The 23521-nt window shown below is 44.2% G+C and overlaps 1 protein-coding gene and 1 pseudogene across 1 annotated transcript in view; both read left to right on the top strand.

Annotated features, from left to right (window-relative positions):
• tmtc3 (transmembrane O-mannosyltransferase targeting cadherins 3) overlaps nt 1-21727 on the top strand; it is a 59215-nt gene extending 37488 nt beyond the window's left edge. The window contains exons 15-16 of the mRNA XM_061823189.1: nt 21293-21410; nt 21585-21727. Of these exons, the coding sequence (XP_061679173.1) occupies nt 21293-21409 (117 nt within the window). The 3' untranslated portion in view covers nt 21410; nt 21585-21727. The remainder of the gene's footprint in view (nt 1-21292; nt 21411-21584) is intronic.
• On the top strand, nt 2849-2966 carry LOC133502807 (5S ribosomal RNA; annotated as a pseudogene).
• Nucleotides 21728-23521: the final 1794 nt, after the last annotated feature.

Below are 23521 nucleotides of genomic sequence, written 5' to 3'. Positions count from 1 at the left end.
CAACGTGATGACAGGTGCAGACCTGCGTGGGGGCCCTCATTTTTCTTCATTTTAGTTCAGCTCTTTTGTATGTTTTTAAACTGTCAATCACGTGTCCATAATTGTATACACAATTTTTCATCCAGGTGATAAAGACAGTCCATTCAAACTGACGCCCTTAAAAAAAATAATACAAAATAACTGTACAAGCAGTGATTTACATTTTAACTGTATTGTGTAAAAAAAAAAAAAAAAAAAAATACAAAAATGTATTTTGGATGGCCGCATGGTGGAGTAGCTGGTAAAGCGTCGTCCTCACAATTATGAGGTCCCGGGTTCAATCCCAGCCCTGCCTGTGTGGACTTTGCATGTTCTCCCTGTGTCTGCGTGGGTTTCCCCCGGGCACTCCGGTTTCCTCCCACATCCTAAAAACATGCAACATTAATTGGACGCTCTAAATTGCCCCAAGTTGTGATTGTGAGTGTGACTGTTGTTTGTCTCCATGTGCCCTGCGATTGGCCGGCAACCAGTTCAGGGCGTACCCCGCCTCCTGCCCGTTGACAGCTGGGACCCTCATGAGGATAAGCAGCAAAGAAAATGGATGGACGGAAAGTTACGCACAGTAAAGGAGACTGCCTGTTGACAGCTGGGATTGGCTCCAGCACTCCCACTACCCTTGTGAGGATAAGCAGCGAAGAAAATGGGTGGCTGTATTTTGGATAATGTATTACAGTTTAGGGGTGTTAACCACTGTTAATATTGATATAAAAACATTTTAACTTTTTTCATGTTAAAGTTGACAAATATCTTGCATATAAAATGAAGATAAACTTACATATTGAACAGAAATGTTGCTTATTACACGTTGATTCTGAATCCTCTCAGCTGCCTGAGGCCCGGTCGCTTTCCCTTTGTTTACTAATCTTTTTCCCAGATGCTAGCAGATGAGAGACGGGCATTGTTTAGATTTTTCAGAGGTGGAAATTCCAAATTAGTGCCAGCAAAGCTCCTGAAGCCTAAGATAACAGGTTAGTGAGAGGCTGGAGGGGAGTTCTCGGCATACGTTTAATACCTCATCAGTCATGCCTTCTGTCTCTGATAGTTTGTTCTGCCACTAGTGCAGCAATTTCTTAAAAAAAAAAAAAAAACGTATGATCAAAAGAAGTTAACCACTTAAAACTAAAATATTTTTACAAGTTCAAAAATATATTAACCACTTTTAATATTAAGACACACGTAAACACTTGATATTAAGACCTAAAAAAGAAAGTGATCTCAATTTTGAAAAAATAACTTCACATCCATTATTGATTTTAAGTCATAGTGACAACCAGGTGTTAACCGTGATGAAAACTATCAAAGACACGTTGGAGGTTTTTGAAGTTTTGTTTGTCGTCAGTTCGCCTGGCAACCCACGAGGGGCCTGATGAAAGGCACATTTGAAGGGAGCAGATGGTTCGCACACATCAACACAACTTTGACCGACAGATGGACTTCTTATGGCGCGTTGAGCAAACGCGACTCCTCGTCACGGCGCCTCGCTGGCTTGGTTCAGAACCAGGGCGCTAAACGTCACATCGACGAGCAAAAAAAAAAACAAAAACAAAAAATCTCACCGATTGCTGCGGTTGGCCACATGCTGCTACAATCTTTTGTGTCTTGTTAATTTAGTTATTAGCTATCTTATTAGTGTAATTACGCTAGTTATGTTGTTCCTGTAGGTGTGTAGCTAGAGCTCTCGTTAACTAGTTTTGTTCAGAGTTATTGTTTTGGTTCTTTAGATGCAATGTCAGTTTGACAAGCGAGGAAATAAATGATCACAGGCTTAAATGTTATGTACAGTACACGTGTGCGTGTGTCGACCTCAAGAGATCATTAGTCTTAATTGGTGATAAGCGATTCATGGAGCTCATCCAAATTTCTTAAATCGAAGACCATAATCTTGTCCCTTGAAGGCTGGTCCTGAAGATCGTGCGACTTCCTAAAGCCAGTTCCTTGGGACCATCCAAGTCCATAAAAGCCAGGTCCTGAAGACCGACTGAGTCCTGAAATCATTCTACTGTAGGTGCTTCAGGCCCACAGCAAGGAACATAACAATTTTGACCCGTCGCAATGGGCCAAAATATTGCTTACGTTCAACTGAATTTCATTCATTTAAGTGAATGTATTTTTCTTTGGGGCATAGCTGTCAGCAAATTTCTCGCCTTGATGGACCCTCTTTGATGTCTACCACATTCCAAAAACCAAAGTTCACGTACTGTTATCACTTCACATACATTTAACACACAGTTGAATAAATGAATCCCATTTGTCATTATACGACTGTACAATGAAACTGGAGTTATAGTTCAGTAGTTATATTCTTGCAGTTTTCCCGATGACATACCAGTGGAGGTATGGAAGCAATTTGGTGAGGTGGCTGTGGAGTTTTTAACCAACTTATTCAATAGAATACTAGCAGGAGAGAAGATGGCAAAAGAATGGAGGAAAAGTGTACTAGTTCCCATTTTTAAGAACAAAAGCGAAAGAACTGTGGAAACTACAGAGGAATAAAGATGATGAGCCACACAATGAAGTTATGGGAAAGAGTAGTGGAGGCCAGACTCAGGACAGAAGTATCTGCAAGCAACTGTATGGTTTCATGCCTCGAAAGAGTACCACAGATGCATTATTTGCCTTGATGATGCTCGTGGAAAAGTGCAGAGGTCAGAAAAAGCTACATTGTTACATCTTTTGTAGACCGAGCGAAAGCCTCTGACAGAGTACCAAAAGAGCAACTGTTGTACTGCATGCGCAAGTCCAGTGTGGTGGAGAAATATGTTGGAAAAAAGCCTCCTTGAGTTCCAGGACAGTATATGTAGAGTATGAGGCTTACGCCCATGCTACCCTGAGAACGCCGATCTCGTCAGATCTCGGAAGCTAAGCGGGTTTGGCCCTGGTTAGTACTTGGATGGGAAACTGCCTAGGAATACCAGGTGCTGTAAGCTTATCTCCCCGGCTAACTGCAGAGGGGTTGCGTCAGGAAGGCCATCCCGCGTAAAACTGTGCCAAACAAATATGCGTGCATGTCAGATGACACGCTGTGGCGATCCCTAACGGGACAAGCCGAAAGGAAAAGAAGAAGAAGCGTACAGGACATGTATGAGGGCAGCAGAACAGCGGTGAGATGTGCCGTTGGTATGTCAGAAGAATTTAAGGTGGAGGTGGGACTGCATTTGGGTTCCGCGCTGAGCCCCTTCCTGTTTGCGGTAGTAATGGATAGGCTGACAGATGAGGTTAGACTGGATTCCCCATGGACCATGATGTTCGCAGATAATATTGTGATCTGCAGTGAGAGCAGGGAGCAGGCACAGGAACAATTAGAAAGGTGGAGGCACCCACTGGAAAGGAGAGGAATGAAGATTAGCCAAAATAAAACAGAACATATGTGCGTGAATGAGAGGGGCAGAGGAAGACGAGTGAAGCTCCAGGGAGAAGAGATAGCGAGGTTGGACGACTTCAAATACTTGGGGTCAACAATATAGAGCAATGGTGAGGGTGGTAAGGAAGTGAAGAAACGGGAATTGGAACAATTGGCGGAAGGTGTCTGGTGTTCTATGTGACAGAAGAGTCTCCGCCAGGATGAAGGGCAAAGTCTATAAAACAGTGGTGAAGCCGACCATGATGTACGGGTTAGAGACAATGGCGCTGAAGAGACAACAGGAAGTAGAACTGGAGGTAGCAGAAATGAAGATGTTGAGGTTCTAGCTTGGAGTGAACAGATTGGATAGGATTAGAAACAAACTCGTTAGAGAGACAGCCAAAGTTGGATGTTTAGGAGACAAGGTTAGAAAGAGCAGACTTAGATGGTTTGGACATGTTCAGAGAGTATATTGGTAGAAGGGTGCTGAGGATGGAGCTGCCGGGCAAACGACCGGGAGGAAGACCAAAGAGAAGGTTGATGGATGTTGTGAGGGAGGACATGAGGACAGCGGGTGTTCGAGAGGAGGATGCACGAGATGGGGTTAGATGGAAAAAGATGACACGCTGTAGTGACCCCTAACGGGAAGTTATATTCTTGAAGTTATGATGTTAGATTTTACGTGTGTTACTGTTGTTGTGTTGCTGCATGTGCTTACTGGAGTTATGTGTGCTGTACTGTACTTACTGTAGGTGTGTGATTGTGTTGGGATTATTCACAAATCCGTGGTGACTTGAATTGGGATTTGAGTCTGTGTCAAAAGGCTAAAAGGCCCTCGTGGTACAAGTTATGAAGTTACTCACGTTCGATGTTTCTTCCACAGCACGGTTTGATCACAAACGCGTCTCGTTGTTAACCAGCTAAGCTAAGGTAGTCGGGGCCTATAAGCGAGTTTAAATTGACGTTTCCACTCGCCCAACTTCCCAATAAGTACTCACGGTCCTCGTGTACGATACGTAGGTTTTGCAGGTCGTGTAAGTACTAGCGTTTGATGTTTACCCCCTTAGCACATATTTGATTACTTGCGCGGCTTGACGTTCACGAGCTAGGCTAGGCCAGGCCGCGTAGCTTCAACGCGAACGAATATAGCTCCAATTTGTGTACTAAAATTACACATGATGATTTTAGTACTCTGAAGTCGTCACCAGTGGGCGTCCCACGTCGAGTATTCACCACATTCGATTCAAATTCAGCAGAAATTATTTATTGTATGGTCGTGCAGGTCGGAGCCTCCTCGAGTTCCAGGACAAATTTTACAATACCATCCCATGTTCTGACAGGAGCTACAAGTACTGGCATGCAGGATTTTCGTTTAAAAAAAACTATTTCACAATTTTAACCTGTTTATGGACGACACCCTTTTGACTTATTGAGCATAGTTTTTGCGCACGTGTGCAGTTGGCCTTAGTCTTGGACATGACGACTGCGATGAGATTTATTGCCCACCAAAGAGACGATGATCAGAATTGGGGTGTCCGAAACGTGAGGTTGACGTTCATGGGAACACCGACCAAAGCGGCAAAGGAGCCATCGCTGAAGTGCGGGACTGCGGACGAATAAATGGAAGAAAGTCGATCCAACACAGGATGCTCGCTAGCCTGCCAGGTAGATAGTGAGGAGGCAGTTGGACCCAAGTAGCGAGGATTTATGGTAATAGGAGGCAAAAAACCCAGACAGGGTTCCATCTTTCACCGCTGTGAAGCGAGGGATCCCGGTTTCCGCAGTGTACTATCTTTCTGGTCCAAAAAGTTTGCAAATAATCAGAATGGATCTCTCAGTTGAGGAATTGCCTGGACATGTCTTCAGTGGTACAAGGAGTAACTATTCTGATTCTGAAGCAATCCGTTACTCTCAACACAAGTCATGTATCTGGATTTTGAGAGGGAGCCTGAGTTGTTAGCCTCGATGTGTTGATGTGTTGTTACAATTTGGTTATAGGTTTTCTTTATGCAATGTGGTGGAATATCTGTTAAACTGTGTGAGCTGACTTTATTTTCTTTTGGAGGCATTTGTATTTAAATGTTTGATTCATTTGTGAAAAGGAAATACTTTTGTTTGTTGATTTATTGTGATAACCTGGGTTTTGAGAGAGCGAGAGAGAGAGAGAGAGAGAGAGAGAGATGGACGGGAGAAGTGGTTGAGATAAAGGACAAAGAAAGTGAACGGTGGACATTTATCAAAAGTTGATCGATGTGTTCAACAAGGAGTGTTGAAAGTTCAACTGGGATAGTGTGTCGTTTGAGTGGACTACTCAAATCACGGCGTAAGGTGGTGAAGTTAGCCGCTACCACGGGGGCTAAGTGCATTGGGCGCTAGCAACCAGCTAACGCTAGCTAGCAAGGCCTCTGTGTTGGACCACGAGGGAGAAGACAAGGGGGCTAGCGTCGAGGTAACACGGGTAGCGAAGCCTGTGTTTGGACTTTAAGGAAGAAAAAAAAAAAAGGACGAGGACCGTGAGGATGCTGGACAGAGGAAAAACCACCTTCACCTTTCTTCATCCTGCCTTGGGAAGCACCGCAGTGACATTTGGGGTTTGAATTCCGTTTGCTTTGCCGGCTAAATTCATTTTTGTTTGGGCCCTTACCTTAGGTTAGCCTCGCTCATGTGTGCAGTGTGTACCTGTTTTGTTCAATTTATTTACTGAATGAGTGTTTGTCGAGTAAAGAGATTTGCTTTTCTAACCTTTATTTTGTTATTAAATGTTCACACTTTTTGTTACATAACCAGGTGTATTATTTGACTATCTGCAAGACAGTTAGAAGTGGGGAGTTTATATGATAGCTGCGTTATCTCCATTAGTTAACCTTTTATCATAAGTGAAACATTATTTCAGAGACTTTTTGATAGAGAATTAAATGCGCAAGTAAAGAGTGAAGTTGTAATAGACATTTAGAGTAATTACCATTGAGCCGATTTATTAGTTTTCTACTTTGGAGTGAGGAAAGAACTCAAATGGCTAACTCGAAGTATTTTATACTAGAGAGGCGCTACACATGGGGTTAACTGTGTTTTTTTTCCCCCCATTGTTTTGTTTTTGAACGTGTGATCAAAGTAGTGTTGCTATTACATACCTATCACTAGAATTGTGCTCCTAATTGTCAAAAATCAATACCTTTTCCTAGATCGTATCCAAGATGAAAGTTCACACAAGTGTGGGTTGCTTTTATGCTGCCGCCTGCTGCCCGTCAGTGCCAAGCACAGTGATTTTAGTTTTGTGTTTCAGCTCGAAAAAAGTCTAAATATGTTTTTTGCGAACTTGATTCTAGGCTAAAATGTTTTCATCAACTTTTTGGATTGCAGTTGGGTGGATGCCAAATTGGAATAACACACAAAAACCTCTGCCAACCTCAGCAAAAGGATACAGCGACCAAAACGTTTTTTGTTCCCGCTCTCTGTGATCCATCCCAAACATGTCAGCCTCAACAGTACTGTAAATAATTTATAATACTAGACAGGCCTAGATAGATGGAGACTTAAACGCAAACAGATTATGCCACTATCTGGATCATATAACACACACCATATATTTTCAATTAACTGTCCTGTTGTGTTACAGGGCAAATTGACAGATTTTAAAGTTTGAAGAGCTTGTAAAACTAATAAATTTTTCAGTATAAAGCGTATTCTGCTTGCCTTCATTAATGTAATCGACGTATAAAATGAACATTGTTTGTCTCACATATTTGCAATCAAACCCTGCATGTTTAGATCACATAGATACCGTTCGGGTCTATAGAGCTCGTGCACCTACGTCATAAAATCACGTGACTTTTGTTTACGTCGCCATATTGCCAGTCAAGCTAAGCATTGCTCAATGCTAAGTCGGTTGGAGACCGCACGGAAATATGTCTTGTAGCACGATGCCCAGAGTCCGATACCGTCAGACATTTAGAAGGTGACAATAAACAACGGGACATGGAAAAATTGGATAAACTCGGCATAGAGGACCCGTATTTAATGCCGAAATTGATGTTTTTGCCGATGAGAAATTGAACTGTTAACTCGCTTCCGCTTGTCTTGGACAACTGCATATACACATGGATCTGGTGAGTGAGTCGTTAAGGTTTACACTGAAAAGTTTGAAAGCGTATAAAAGTCTGGACGCATATGAATACTTTGTTGCTGGATCTGTTCTCATCAGGAATAAATCCCACATAGTGACGGTTTTGACGGCTGGTGAACACGGAAGTGTGTTCGGCCACACGTTAACCTTTGCCGGAATCCATCAATCTTTTCAGGTGGTATTCAGGACAAATAACAATATTTAAATCAATGACCCCTGGTTTTACACAAACTCGCATTCATTCACGGTGATTGGGGGGGGGGGGGGTCGTCTCCACAGAATGTACACGGAAGCGATTACGGCCACACTTAACCTCTGTAAACGTCTGCGACAGTTTTTTTTTTTTTTTATTTTAACATGCATTGTTCTCAAATGAGACAACTTGGCATATAAATACTTTTTGGTAATTTGAGATTGAGAAGAATAATTCCAACCTGAAATGGTCGCTACACAGGCATGTGTGTATTTTGGTTGGGCACCATCCATCATGTTTAATTGCTGAAATCTATCAATCTTTTCTGGTCTTTTCAGCTGGTATTCCATAGAAAAATCTCTTTGAATATCTGTCTCCTCGGTTGCGACAAACAACAGCACAACAGGTCTCGGGTATTGTAAATATTCTCCTCCGGCGTCATAACCAGAACGCGGAGTTGGACCCAAATGCACGACTCGGGGAAATGTGGAGGCAGTTCGGGGAAATATCTTTATTCAGTCCAGAGTCGGTAACCAGGCAGGCAGTCCACGAGAACAGCAGTGATGAAGACTTCAGGCTTACGGGGTAGGTCGGAAGACAGGCGGGGGTCGGTGTGCCGGAACGAGGCATCAATGGCAACCATCTCGCAAAGCCTATAAGTACTGCAGGTAATTACTGGGGATGAGGCGCAGATGTGCGCCTCCTGATGACTGCAGGTGTGTTGAGGGACCTGCACAGCCAGGGCTCGGACCGGCAGAATCATGACATCCGCGGAGTTCAATGTCTCCCACAATGTCAAGCGGCTCTGTTTGACCGGCAATACGGTGCCGTGAAAATGGTGACGTCACGTGCACGGGCTCTGTTTGAGCTCGCAGTCAAACTGGATGTAAATTGGTGTCAGAAATGTTGTGTATTTCGTTCTTTGCAAGTCTGAGACTTATTTCACCCCAATCACACAGACGCAGGTGCAGGTGTTGTGATTTTTGACGGGACTTGTTGATGTTCTCCACCCACATTCAGTCGACACTCGGCAGGGTAGCGGCAAAACATAAAAGATTCTCTTCACGGGAGTTCTGGCAACACTCTGTCGGGCAGATCGACAGCAAAAAGAAGGCTCTGGAAGTCATCTTTGATCGTGACAGTGAATTAGTGTCTGAAGATGAAGAACATCTTGAGCTAAATGCTGATTCCAATGATTGTGATCTTGAACTGGATGAGGGAATTGGGATTCCTATTCCTCCAAACAAGATAATCATATAAAAGAAAATGGTGTAATACACAAATAAGCGTCAGTCAGTCGTCCATGTTTGCCTTCACAGACATCACAGCCCTTGTGATCTTAGTTTAAAAGTTATTAATGGAGTAACAATACAATAAATAGTAACAATACGTATGATTTTTTTTTTGGGGGGGGGGTTCAGATATAATTTGTATAATAAAAACTGACCCCGAAAATATCATTGCTGTTCCTAACAAATGAACACAACTGGAAGGGTAATGGGAACAATTTACCGACAAAAACTGTACTACAGCCTCTCTGCTATCCCTCGTCGTTGCAAACTTTACATGGAGGTCATGGAAAGGAGAGCGCTGATCTCCTTTTAAGAGAATAACTAACAGATATGTGGATGATACATCGGTTAAAGTCATAATCCAGATGCAGGCCTCGAACGAGCACATTAATTCTGGAGAGCGTCGTCACATTCACACACATGTGGATGTCAAAGACAATGAGTTGCCTTTTTTTCGACTGAGACGTCCACATTGGCGAGGACAAAGGTCTACATGATGCGGTTTACAGGAAACCCACATACTGACTAAGACTTTTTGACTCACAGCACCCTCTGGAACACAAAAATGTGGTTATCCGAACCCTACAATGCAGATCGAATAGCGTCCCAACCACTTAGACAAGATATTTAAAAGCTCAAGTGCTTTAAAAAAAATTTGTTCAATCCCCGGACATGTCAACACATAAATACTACACATGTTCGTAAAATGAAAATGCTTTCATCACAATGAGTGCATGTAAAACCGCAAGAAAAATCATACCGATAAATCATTTAAATCAAGCGAGACAACGTTAAGTGTTCGGCCAGGGTTATTTTTTTTCAAGGCATTTCTCATATGCTGTCAAATGTACTTTCAGTTTTCAAATAATGGAGGACTGCTTTCTGTTTTGCTGCAAGTGCGTTATAGACTTTGAGCGAAGAGCATCCCGAGTTGCTTGTGGTAGCTGATGGGCCTTGACAGCTAATCAATAACGGCTTGGCAGAACATGTCTTCCCGTGCGCTTTGACGAGCTGCCGCTGTCAGGGAGGTTGTGGCTCGTTTGGGATTGGTCGCAGATTGAGGTCGTGTTTTCAAGAAGACTCCTGACTCGTTGGTCAGGAAGTTGTGAAACCCGCTATTAACGGTTTTATCACCACAACAGGTATTTTTACATCACAGCAATGATCCGGTCGGATTTGGAACCAGAATGTGTTGGGGGGGGGGGGGTGAGTATGGTATAGGGTTATGTATTGCTTAGGTTTGAGTTTGTTCAGGTTAAATATTGGTCTAGTGTTAGAAATTGTCGGGGTTAGGTTGAAAATTGTCCTTTCAGTTATGGTTTCATAAGAATGAAAGTTTTAGGGTTTTGGGTTACAGCTGTATTTTTAATGGGTTGAGCGTTCGATATTGTTTAGGGGTTTAGAGTTGAGGATTTGAGTTAGTGGTGATTGGTAGTGGTAGGTGCAATGGGGCAAAGCAGAGAGGGAGTTAAGCATGCTGACTGGCTGGTGGAAGAAACTGTCTTTGACCCTGCGATGTCTCTGCAGTCTCCTCCCTGATGGCAGCAGTCTGAAGAGGCAGTGGGTTTGGGTCAATGGGGTCACCTGCAATCCTGGTGGTCTTGCGGGTGTGGTGGGTGCGATTAATGTCCAGAAGGTAGAGGAAAGAGACACCGATGGTCTTTTCAGCTGATCTCACAGTGTGCTGAAGGATCTAGGGGCAGGACGTGTTGCGGGGGCCGTACCACATGATACTCTCGATCGTCCCACTGTAGGAGATCATGACAGGGGATGAGGCTCTCGCGCTTTTCAGTTTCCACAGGAAGTAGAGCCGCTGTTGACCCTTTGTACCCAGTGTTGTGGTTTTAGTGGTTTAGGGCAGATCTTCAGAGATGTGTGCACCTGGGAATTTGGTGCTCCTCACCTGCTGTACTCCAGCACTGTTGATGGATAACAGGGGAGGGCCTTCTCCTGAAGTCCACTATGATCTCCTTAGTCTTCTCCACATTCAGGTGGAGATTGTTGTCCTTGGACCACATAGCCAGGCAGCTCACCTCGCTCCTGTAGCTTATGCCATCGTTGTTGTTGACAAGACCCACCACAGTCATGGAAGAAGAAGAAAAACCATAAAACACACACACAGACTACCTAGTTGAGTGTCCTCAGTGCTTGTACCGCTGCCACTGCCCCATCCCATCAGAGCCCACTCTGATCCACTGAACAAAGTCCATGAGCCCAAAAAATAAAACCTGGATTCATATTGAATCCTCTGGTTTAAACATCTCCAAGCATCTCAGCATGAGTCTTTATGGTTTCTCGAGGAGAGTGGCCAAAAAGTGCGTGAACATCAAATTTGGATTGTCCAGACCCCACCCCCGAGACATAAGTGAGTTGCATGGATTTGGAATACAATGTAGATTTACCGAATATTAAAGACATTACATGACCAGTGTTGTCCTCGCAGAAGTCATTGGACTCGTGGGTTTTCCACAGGATAGGGACTTTACAGAGGTTTAGCGTGGACTTAATAATGTCAGAGTAAACAGTGGCTTACTGTTCTGCACAGGGCTTAAGGATATTACCACAGATTTTGTCGGGACAGTGCTATTTCATGGATTAACGGAAAAGGTGAAAGACACACAATTTTGTCGGTCGTTTAGGGCATGTGGGGGCACCATGAGGCTAGTTCCAGTCTTTCAAAGCAACAGTAGTAGTAGTCCATCGGGGACTAAAGGGGATGGATGTGATCGGAGAACAGGGAGTATGTTGAGGTCCCGGATTCCTGACACGGGGCTCAACCAAGCTCCCTGGTGTCAAAGTTACATCCATAGAAAAACTTTTGACAGGATGTGACAAACACGAGCGACCTCGTCAGAATGAGACTTACGGAGAGGGAATGTACTGGCATCCGTGGCAAGACCACATGCCGTAAAACAATGCTCCTTTGAGTCTTCAGAACTCAGCAGCCACTTGCCCTCGCGGTGTCTCATTGAATCATTGTAGACTGTCAGAAAAGGCCAAAATCCCACAGCGCGCTACGTTCCGGGCAAACGAGTCCGCCGGCAGCGTAGTGTAAACGTAGATTTAGCTGGTTTGCCCTTTCCAGTTCGACAAAATAGCTTGATAAATAACGCCATTATTTAATTTCAGCCCAGGTTTTACATTCAGCACCTCAGTCTGGTGTTCAAATGAATTGCACCTCATTAATTAGGACCCAAAAAAATCTGTTCCAAGTCTGCCCTTAAGTGTCTCTGTTGTGTCCTACGTGGGGCACATGGAGCAAGGCTGTGGCGTCTTGGACAGTACCAACAGCTGTCCATCGAAGCGCTGATGTTTGAAACGATATTGCCGCGGCGGAGCGAGCTTTTTAGTCTCTTAGCTCACGCGCTACCAAATGTAACAGACGGGTTAACTTTCCCTGAAGTATCTCATGTGTTACCATCTGCACATGGGGCAAGACTGTGGGTCATTAGTTGGACTCAACCGTCCGCCAGGATTCTGCGAGGCCACTAGCGGCTAATGACAACCCTCCAATTCTCCATGTCCATTTTATTTATCAAACGATCAATGTACATAAGTAATTATCGTGACTGGCCCAAGTAGGACGGTGCCAGGTTGACTTAAATCCAGGTCGTGATTACACGGATCCATGTGAATAGGATTAGAAGTATCTGCAAATATGATGCATGAATGTCGACCGTGCGTGTCTCATCGTGCGTAATTACAAACAGAAAAAATGTTCCCATTATAACTGATACGAGCAACGTCTTACTTAGATTAACGTTGCCATTTTTTCCCCCCTCATTGTCTGTTGTGTGCAATGCGTGTCAATGAAAGACAAATGTTCACGTCGATATTTTCATCCTCGTGTGTGTCTGCGTGAACACGTGCTACGAAAGAAGTACATGTGTTCAGGATTAGCCATTGACTCATCCCCGTATTTGATACTCCACATTTGCGTGGCCTTCAACAAAAGGCGGCACCCGCGTGGGAAGAAGAGGCGGTACGGCGAGACGATCGGACGCTGCGATTATTTAAATATTAAAACATCGTTTAATGGCTTTCCTCCAGTTTGGATGGATTTGTCATTTGCGCGCCACATGTGAGACGTTCGCTTTATCCTCGTTACACGACGTGCGTTTGAAATATTTCAGGACTTTTTCCACGTTCTCGCGCCCTGAACAAATTAAACTGTGCAGCGCCTTTTTGTCGACATGCTCGTTGATCGTTTCGCCCACACTGAAGGGTTTGGACTACATATTTTGTCATGTTAGCCTGAAGTTTTCTGACACACTTTCTACGCTACCTTTAGCATTAATACGATCTCCATTCATTGACTATTGGACCGGTCAAGCCAGGTTCCAATTGTCCAAACGACACGGCCTTCCTCCTCTAACTCGACGGTGCTGTTCCACCAAGTCCAAACGTGTTTCCCTTTAAGGTCCCATCATCCAGTTCTTTAGCCTCCACAACCAACACATCAGAGCTGTGCGCCCAGACTCAAACGAGCAGTGATTTACCCATAGTTCCGATCTTGCTGGTGCCGGCCCGACCCAACAGTGCTGCCGACGTCACAGCGCTTCACCCTCCCGTGTCCCACATAGCGGCGCTGCCGATCGAAGCTCTGCCCGTACAACTGTGGAGCGGAAGGATGGATGCTGTGAAGGGGATGGAAAAAAAATAAGGAAAATATTCATTTTTTTTTTCAATTTTTTTCTTTTTTTTTTTTTTTTTTTTGTTCAATGAATGGGGGAGAGGGAAAAAAACCCTTGTGAGGACCCCAGCATTGAATGCCCATGAGCTTTTCCTTTGGCTCGAGTCCTGCTGGCCTTCACGCATGTTGTCACAAACAGAAGCCGACTTCCACCTGTTTCCAATGATGCCGAGCAGGCCGAGCGGCGTCCACATGGAAGCCATCAAGCATCGTAAAAGTACATTTTGCACTGATGCCCCCCATTTGAAGAGTTGTCGTCTCTATTTTCCTGATGAAGCCCCAAATGTTAAAAGACTCGTGAATCTTTGCAGAAATGCAGAAAACGGAGGAAATATTCTTGACCTCATTAGTGTTGGTACGCAGGACTGATTTGGTGAGTTCTCGGACTGGTATTGGGTCTGAAAAAAGTGGTCTCGAACATCCCGAGTGCTCTGTGTAATGTTTTATAATGCATGTTATCATTTGTAGACGTGTTCCTGTTTTTATGATATTCTATATTTCATTTAGAAATGTTTTTTTAAGTTTGTTTGTGAACATGTTGCTGTGTTTTAATGTACGGTGAAGAAAATAAGTATTTGAACACCCTGCTATTTTGCAAGTTCTCCCACTTGGAAATCAAGGAGGGGTCTGAAATTTTTATCGTACGTGCATGTCCACTGTGAGAGAGATCATATAAAAAGAATAATCCAGAAATCACATGTATGATTTTTTTTAAATGATTTATGTAATACAGCTGCAAATAAGTATTTGAACACCTGAGAAAACCAATGTTGATATTTGGTACGGTAACCCTTGTTTGCAATTACAGAAGTCAAATGTTTCCTGTAGTTGTTCACCAGGTTTGCAGACACTGCAGGAGGGATTTTGGCCCACTCCTCCACACAAATCTTCTCGAGATCAGACAGGTTTCTGGGCTGTCGCTGAAAAACACAGTTTGAGCTCCCTCCAAATATTTTCTATGAGGTTTAGGTCTGGAGACTGGCTAGGCCACGCCAGAACCTTGATATGCTTCTTACGGAGCCACTCCTTGGTTTTTCTGGCTGCGTGCTTGAGGTCATTGTCATGTTGAAAGACCCAGCCACGACCCATCTTCAATGTTCTGACAGGAGGTTTTTCACCGAAATCTTACAATAGATGGCCTCGGTCATCCTCTCCTTAATACAGTGCCATCTGCGGAAAAACACCCCCAAAGCATGATGCTACCACCCCCATGCTTCACATTAGGGATGGTGTTCTTGGGATGGAACTCATCATTCGTCTTCCTCCAAACACAATTTGTGGAATTATGACCACAAAGTTCTATTTTGGTCTCACCTGACCACAAAACCTTCTGCCATGACTCCTCTGTATCATCCAAATAGTCACTGGGAAACTTAAGCCGGGCCTTGACATGTGCTGGTTTAAGCAGGGGAACGTTCCCTGCCATGCATGATTTCAAACCGTTGCGTCTTAGTGCATTACCAACAGTCACCTTGGAAACGGTGGTCCCAGCTCTTTTCAGGTCATTGACCAAATTCCGTCGTTTAGTTCCGGGCTGATTCCTCACCTTTCTAAGGCTCATTGATTGAGATTGACCGTCATGTTTAGCTTCTTCCATTTTCTAACGATTGGTCCAACAGTGGACCTTTTTTCACCAAGTTTCTTGGCAATTTCTCCGTAGCCCTTTTCAGCCGTGCGGAGTTGTCCAATTTTGTCTCTGGTGTCTTTGGACAGCACTTTGGTCTTGGCCATGTTACAAGTTTGAGTCTTACTGATTGTATGGGGTGCACAGGTTTCTTCAGGTGCATCTGATTCAGAATAATCCATAGAGTGGAGGTGGACTTTTAAAGGCGGACTAACAGGTCTTTTAGGGTCAGAATTCTAGCTGGTGGACAGGTGTTCAAGTACTTATTTGCAGCTGTGTCACACAAATAAAAAATCATACATTGTAATTTCTGGATTTTTCTTTTGAGATTTTCTCTCTCACAGTGGACATGGACCTACGATGACAATTTCAAACTCCTCCATGATTTCTAGGATTGGAGAACTTGCAATATAGCAGGGTGTTCAAATACTTTCTTCACTGTATATGTGATCATGTGGTACTTTTTTTACTTTCATGATAGTAGTGTGAGTGAACGTGGGAGTACTTGTTAAAGTTTCCTTGTCATTTTGCCCGTTTTGATGTCTCCCGAACAACGTGAACACGCTCTACTATGACTACGTAGTATTTTTCCTCCTTTTGAGACATTTCCGGCCTCTTTGAACAACAGCAAAAATGGTTCGTTGTTCTCGGCAACACACTTCCAACACACGTCAAGCCAAATATTTTGATTCAATAAAGACTTGAAAGACACGATTATGTTATGAATTTCAAACAAAAGAAAACATTGTCAATCAGGGAAAAACTTCTTCCTTGCTGGATCAAAGAGTTGAATGGAATTCTGCTTTTTTTTCGAGGTTATTGATGGCAGCTGTTAAAAGCAATAATGCAATAAATATGGGACGGTTTACTTTTAACGGCACTTATTTTTATATTTTTACCATTGTTAAGGAAAAAAATTCCTTAAATGAGAAGTAAACCACATGACGTATTTGCCCCCCTTTTCTCAATTTTTTTGTTTAAAATGAAACAAATGTAAATATCTGAGAGATATAAACCCATGTAAACATGAACTGATTTTTTTTTTTTTTCCAATGATTTTAAGGGGGAGTACGGCACCGTGAATCAGCTGGAAAGCGTTGGCTTCACAGTTCTAGGGACTCGGGTTCAATCCCGGCTCTCCCTGTGTGGAGTTTGCATGTTCTACCCGTTTTCCGGGCACTCCGGTTTCCTCCCACATCCCAAAAACATGCAACATTAATTGGAGACTCTAAATTGCCCCGAGGTGAGATTGGGAGTGCGACTGTTGTCGGTTTCCATGTGCCCTGCGATTGGCTGGCAACCGGTTCAGGGCCTCCTGCCCATTGACAGCTGGGATAGGCTCCAGCACTCCCACGACCCTAGTGAGGATACGCGGCCAAGAAAATTGATGCAATTGATGGATTTTAAGGAGGAAGACTGACTGACCACTTTTTCTCTACACTGTACATATTCTGTTCAAGTGTGAGGTGCGTAAAAGTGTTCCGACTTTCAACGTGCTTGCGCATCTCTCATAATTGATGTAACAATACGAGATTGATCATCTAATCGGTATCTTCTTGCAAGATGTACATTCATCCATTTTCTTTGCTGCTTATCCTCAGGAGGGTCGCGGGGAGTACTGGAGCCTATCCCAGCTGTCAATGGGCAGGAGGCGGGGGACACACTGAACTGGTTCCCAGCCAATCGCAGGGCACATGGAGACAAACAGTCGCGCTCACAATCACACCTACGGGCAATTTAGAGTGTCCAATTAATGTTGCATGTTTTGGGGATCTGGGAGGAAACCGGAGTGCCCGGAGGAAACCCACGGAGGCACGGGGAGAACATGCAAACTCCACTCAGGCGGGTCACCCAAATAATGTCTTTGTAAAGACCAAAGACGATTTAGTCTTTGCAACCCTAATGTAGAAGGTTTTGCAAAACAAGACACATTTGAGCCACTCAACGTGGCCAGAAACTACACAAAGGCTTGAAAAACTCTTTCTGGGTGGAAGTACATCAGCGACATGATGCTTGTTTTTTTTGTTTTTTTCCAAACCATTTTGCGGTGGAATGTCATTGATGACGGTTCGGAGCGGTCGCTGCCGCTCACTCGCCTTCTGCGGCTACTCACAAAGACCGGTCCTGAGGCCCTAACACAAGCTCGTCTCTATGCAGCCCCTGAAGGATTCTTCGCACTGGCATCTTTGACTAATCCAAGCGTGGCGCTCTGTTCCAAACGCGGTCATGCGCTGACACGGCGAACAAACACCGCTCAGACGAGACGCTATATTTGCCAATTTCACAAATTAGTCTTTTGTAAGTCGATTTGATTTGGGCCTTGGTCAAATTTAGGGGGTTTTGCTCATTTGCAGGCAGGTGGTTTTGGCTCATTTAGTCAGTTTTAGGGTTTATTGGTCCCTGGCAGATGTGTTTGTGGTTTTGAACTTTTGTCCATTACTATTGGTTTTGGTCCTTGATTTTTAAACATGGGTTGGGCCTCGTTTTCAGGTGGTTTTGTGGTTTTGGTCCATTGTTTGTGCCAATTGGTTTTGGTCATGTATCCAATAAAGATCATTTCATTTATTTTGTCCTTGGTCTGCTTGGCATGTCATTTTAGTTCTCAGTCTGTTGTAAGTGGTTTTGGACATTGGGCCATTAAAAAGTAGTTTTAGGGTTTTGGTCCATGTTCAGGTTCTGACAGCTTTATGCTTTTGGTCTCTGTTGCAGGAGGTTTTGGTCCACGGTCATTTGCAAAGGATTTTGTGATCTTGGTCATTGGCCCACTGCATGGGTGCTTAAAGTTCTTCTTCCAGTTCTGGCCGTTCTGTTCTTTGGTCTGTGGTCCTTTGGAGGTGGTTTTGGTCATTTAACTGTTGCAGGTGGTTTTTGTCATTGGTCCGTGACAGTCTGTTTTGGTCTTTTAAAGATGTTTTTTGTCCATTGCAGATATGTTTGTGGTTTTGAACCTTTGTCCATTACTATTGGTTTTGTCCTTGATTTTTAAACATGGCTTGGGCCTCGTTTTCAGCTGGTTTTGTGGTTTTGGTCCATTGTTTGTTCCAATTGGTTTTGGTCATGGATCCAATAAAGATCATTTCATTTATTTTGTCCTTGGTCTGCTTGGCATGTCATTTTAGTTCTCAGTCTGTTGTAAGTGGTTTTGGACATTGGGCCATTAAAAACTAGTTTTGGGGTTTTGGGCCGTGTTCAGGTTCTGACAGCTTTACGTTTTTGGTCTCTGTTGTAGGAGATTTTGGTTGGTTGGAGTTGGTTTCCTGGTTTTGGTCAATAGTCATTTGGAAATTATTCCGTGATCTTGGTCATTCGTCTTCTGCAGGGGATTTAGAAAGTTGCAGGTGGTTTTAGTCCTTGTTCCAGTTTTGGCAGTTCTATGTTTTTGGTCTGTGGTCCATTGCAGGTGGTTTTGCAGTTGTGGTCGTTTATCTGTTGCAGGTGTTTTTGTCATTGGTCCATTTTGGTCTTTTACAGATGTTTTTTGTCCTTGGTTTTTCAGGTAGTTTTGGTCTTTTGTCTGTTTCAGATGGTTTTGATCATCATCATTTAATCATTGCACTCTTTCAGGTGGTTTTGGTCTTTCTGCCTTTTTTAAGATGGTTTCGGTCGTTGTTCCAATTCAGGCAGTTTTGTGTTTTTGCTTTATGGTCCATGGGAGGTTCTTTTAGTCAGTTCCAGATAGTTTTTGTGGTTTTGGTTATCTGTTCGTCGTAGATGGGTTAGGTCAGGGCTCAGCAACCTTTTTGAGGCTGAGGGCTACTTCGTGAGCACCGATTGTATGAAGGGCTACGTGACCTGTTTGCGCCAAATTTCAGAATCCGTTCATTACACATACATAAAATATTTTTGTTTTAATTTATTGTACTGAATGACATTACAGGTATTTAAAAAAATTAATTCACGTAAGCAAGTCAGATTCAGAGTTTAACGCACAAATAATATTAACAATCTGTGGCCTATGGTATTTTTATAACATACCTCGCGGGCGCCTTATATGGTCCTCGCGGGCACCGCGTTGGTGATCCCTGGTTTAGGTCACTGGTCTGTTACAGGTGTTTTTGGTCAATTACCGATAATTTTGCAGTTTTGGTCAGTGATCAGCCGGTTTCAGTCATTTGTCTTTTTTGGTGGTTTTGGTCATTGGACTGTTACAGTTTGCTTTGGATTGTTGGAGGTGGTTTTGTGGGTTTGTGTGCTTGTTCAGTTTCATGGTTTTTTTTTTTTGTTTTTTTTTTTTTTACTCCGTTGCAGATGATTTTGTGAAACTCTCTTTCTCAAATGCGGTCATGTGCTAACCCCGCTACCACCCAGGCAAAGACAAGCATCCGCGTTGTGGTTCTGTCAGGCATCCCTTGTTGATGTTTGTCTTGCGCATGCCACATGTTCAGCTTTCAGGTCACATAATTCCTACGTTGTATACATCTTGGCATGCAGCGTACAGCTGAAAGAAGTGTGTGTGTGTGTGTGTGTGGTGTGTGTGTGTGTGTGTGTGTGTGTGTGTGTGTGTGGTCTCTATTGTTCAAAGGGTTGATAGTTTCGCGTGTTGGCTAATGCAAACTCAAGAGCAAACGAGTGGGTGGGAATGTTCATGGGAAACCATTTTGAGTGAGTGGGTGGAGAAAAACTGAAAAATGCAAAACTTTCACTCTTTTCGTTTATATATATATATATATATATATATATACACACATATACACACATGGGCGGCACGATGGCGCAGCTGGTAAAGCGTTGGGTTCACAGTTCTGAGGTCCCGGGTCAATCCCGGACCCGCCTGTGGGGAGTTTGCATGTTCTCCCCGTGCCTGCGTGGGTTTTTCTCCGGGCACTCCGGTTTCCTCCCACATCCCAAAAGCTTGCAGCATTAATTGAACACTCTAAATTGCCCCTAGGTATGGTTGTGAATGTGGCTGTTTGTCTCTATGTGCCTGCGATTGGCTGGCAACCAGTTCAGGGTGTATCCCACCTTCTGCCCGTTGACAGCTGGAATAGGCTCCAGCACTCCCCGCAACCCTAGTGAGAATAAGCAGCGAATAAAATGGATGGATGGATGGATAATTGGACATTCTGAATTGCCCAAAAGTATGATTTGTGAGTGCGGCTGTTTATCTTGATGTGCCCTGCAATTTACTGGCAACCAGTTCAGTGTGTACCCTGCCGTCTGCCCGTTGACAGCTGGGATAGGCTCCAGCACTTCCCACGACCCTAGTGAGGATAAGCGGCTAAGAAAATGGATGGATGGATGGATATTTGAACATTCTAAATTGCCCATAAGTGTGATATGTGAGTGCGGTTGTTTTTCTTGATGTGCCCTGCGATTGACTGGCAACCAGTTCAGGGTGTACCCCACCTTCTGCCCGTTGACTGCTGGGATAGGCTCCAGCGCTTGTGAGGATAAGTGGCAAAAGAAAATGGATGGATGGATACATATACACAGCCTTACATGGTGAAAGTGTCTGTCGCGGATTGGGGTTATTGTGAAAATCACCGGGCGGCACGGTGGGGCAGCTGCAAAGCATTGGCCTCACAGTTTGAGGTCCCGGGTTCAATCCCGGACCCACCTGTGTGGAATTTGCATGTTCTCCCCGTGCCTGCGTGGGTTTTCTCCAGGCGCTCCGGTTTCCTCCCACATCCCAAAAACATGCAACATTAACTGGACACTGTAAATTGTTGTAGTCTGTCTCTGTGTGCCCTGCGATTGGCTGGCAACCAGTTCAGGGTGTACCCCGCCTCCTGCCCATTGACAGCTGGGATGGGCTCGAGCACTCTCGCGACCCTTGTGAGGATAAGCGGCTAAGAAAATGGATGGATGGGTGAATCCCTCCCATGTACTATCCATGCCCATCCAGAGTCGAGTGCCAGGCTAATGCAGTAGAAGGCAGCGTTGATGTCATGTGGATTGTGCGGCGTCTGACAAAGAGCAGGTGTCCCTAATGCCGCGGCTTTCTAAAGGACGCGGCCCCCGCTTTTGTCCGGGCGCTCTCTCTTTCAGCGCTATCGTCTTTCCCTCCTTTTTCGATGTGGGAGTGAAAGTGGAGGCGGCTCTTCGTCATTCAAGAGGAGACACGAAATGACAACACCCACGCCGGCGCCGACAACATCATTTTAAGGTGACCAGCTCAGCCGCGCTTTCATCCTCTTTCGCCCCACTTTTTAATGCTAGAAAGATTTTGGGGTCATTTCATTGAATTGAGAGATTCCAATTTTTAATTTTTTTTTTTTTTTTACTGAAAAACAAAATACATAAAATAAAAACACTGGATAAAATGCCAATTTCCTTCCAGCTTGTCCACTGGTGAACTGCACCCTGGACCCGCTGATTTACGGCACACCCACTACCGGTTGCCGACCATTCCCAGTGCACATATACACAAACAATAATTCACATTCATAATTCAAGAGTCTTAGATGAGCCCATTATGTATATATCATGTATTTTATTTTTAATTTTGTTTTGTTTCGCTGCGATTGGTTGGCAACCAGTTCAGGGTGTACCCCACGTCTTGCTTGAAGATAGCTGGGATGGGCTCCAACACACCTACGGCGCTTGTGAGGATAAGCGGCTCCGAAAATGGACTAGATGGATTTTTTTCATCTTCTTTGTTCATTACAAAAACAGATATATGAACGGATAGATAGATGGACGGACGGACAGATAGAATTTTCTTTGGCATTTATTTATTGAATTTTATTATTTTGACCTTTTATAGTATTTACCTTTTGGATGTCTTCCTGAAACATGTTTTTAAATGTTTTTACTTTCATCTGCAATGTCTTCTTCCTTGTGCCTTATGTTTAATTTTTTTTAATCTAACGTTGAATGTTAACCAGAGCTTAGTTTTGTCTGTATGTAACCTGGCATTGAGGCGCATGGAGGCGAGCTGCTTTAAGTGACTCACCCGCCCTGAATGGAGCCCAAGGGAGGGTGGGGGGGGGGGGGTAAAGGGATGCTAAAGGGAGTCGGGGCGGCGGGGTGGTGGGGGGGCACTTAGTCACAGTGAGCATGTCTGACCAAGGATCAGATGATGGGGGCCGGACTTGTCGCGCGTGTGCTTGTTGGAGTGATTCATCCCGAGTGCCACCAGGCCCGCCGCCCCCTCCTTCCTGTCCCTCAACTTGGCCTCCCACGCCGGTGACTTGCTGCCTTTCATCGCCGCCTGTGCTGCTGCTGCTGCTTCAAAAAAAATAAAAAATAAAAAATGCCACTCAACAGAGAGAGGAGAAATGTCCCAACATGCAGTTTCAATGTAACAACCCGGTTTGTGGCCAGGGGCCACAGATGGTGGTGTGCTCCTCTTGTCTCCTTTACTGTGCGTAACTTTCCGTCCATCCATTTTCTTTGCTGCTTATCCTCATGAGGGTCCCAGCTGTCAACGGGCAGGAGGCGGGGTACACCGTGAACTGGTCGCCGGCCAATCGTAGGGCACATGGAGATAAACAGCTGCTCTCACAGTCACACCTACGGGCAATTTAGAGCGTCCAATTAATGTTGCATGTTTTTGGGATGTGGGAGGAAAGAGGAGTCCCTGGAGAAAACCCACGCAGGCACGGGGAGAACACGCAAACTTCACACAGGCGGGGTCGGGTTCGAACCCGGGTCCTCAGAACTGTGAGGCCAACGCTTTACCAGCTGATCCGCCGTGTTTCGATAACATTTATCTTAAGTGCAGTGGTGCCTTCCTTGGCATGGGAATGACCAGACTCAAGAGAGTCTGGGACAATTTTCTGACAATTTGTCTGACTTTTGAGATCTAAACACCGCGGGAGAGAACTTGCTTCAACTCAATTCGCAGTAAGCAGCAGTTGGACGGATAGTGAAGAATTGTCAGAAAAAAGAGAACCTCACTTAATCCATAAATACACGTCGCGCATTTCGAACAAACACATTTAGTCTCAGAAACAATGCGAAACGCCACAGATGGGCCAACAAATAGCATCTGTGGCTTGGTGTTGTAACCCTTTAAGCGACACACAGGAACACCAACGGTGGAGAGATACTTGTAGACACACAATATAACAATGCTCACGAGCATATTTGCAAAAAAAAAAAAGGAATGCGATCAACGTAGAATCATTTTTTGAACCCTTCTCTCTCTCTGCATACATACGAATATACAGTATACATATGTATATGTATTTTTTTTTTATCTGGGCTGGAACTGGCTGGAACAGATTAATGTAATTTCCTTTCGTTTTGATGGGGAAATATGATTTGCAATGT

The sequence above is a fragment of the Syngnathoides biaculeatus genome, chromosome 6, assembly GCF_019802595.1.
Source record: "Syngnathoides biaculeatus isolate LvHL_M chromosome 6, ASM1980259v1, whole genome shotgun sequence".
In the NCBI taxonomy this organism is placed as follows: domain Eukaryota; kingdom Metazoa; phylum Chordata; class Actinopteri; order Syngnathiformes; family Syngnathidae; genus Syngnathoides; species Syngnathoides biaculeatus.
The sequence above is the reverse complement of the archived record's forward strand: the minus strand, read 5'-3'. Positions and strand labels throughout refer to the sequence as shown.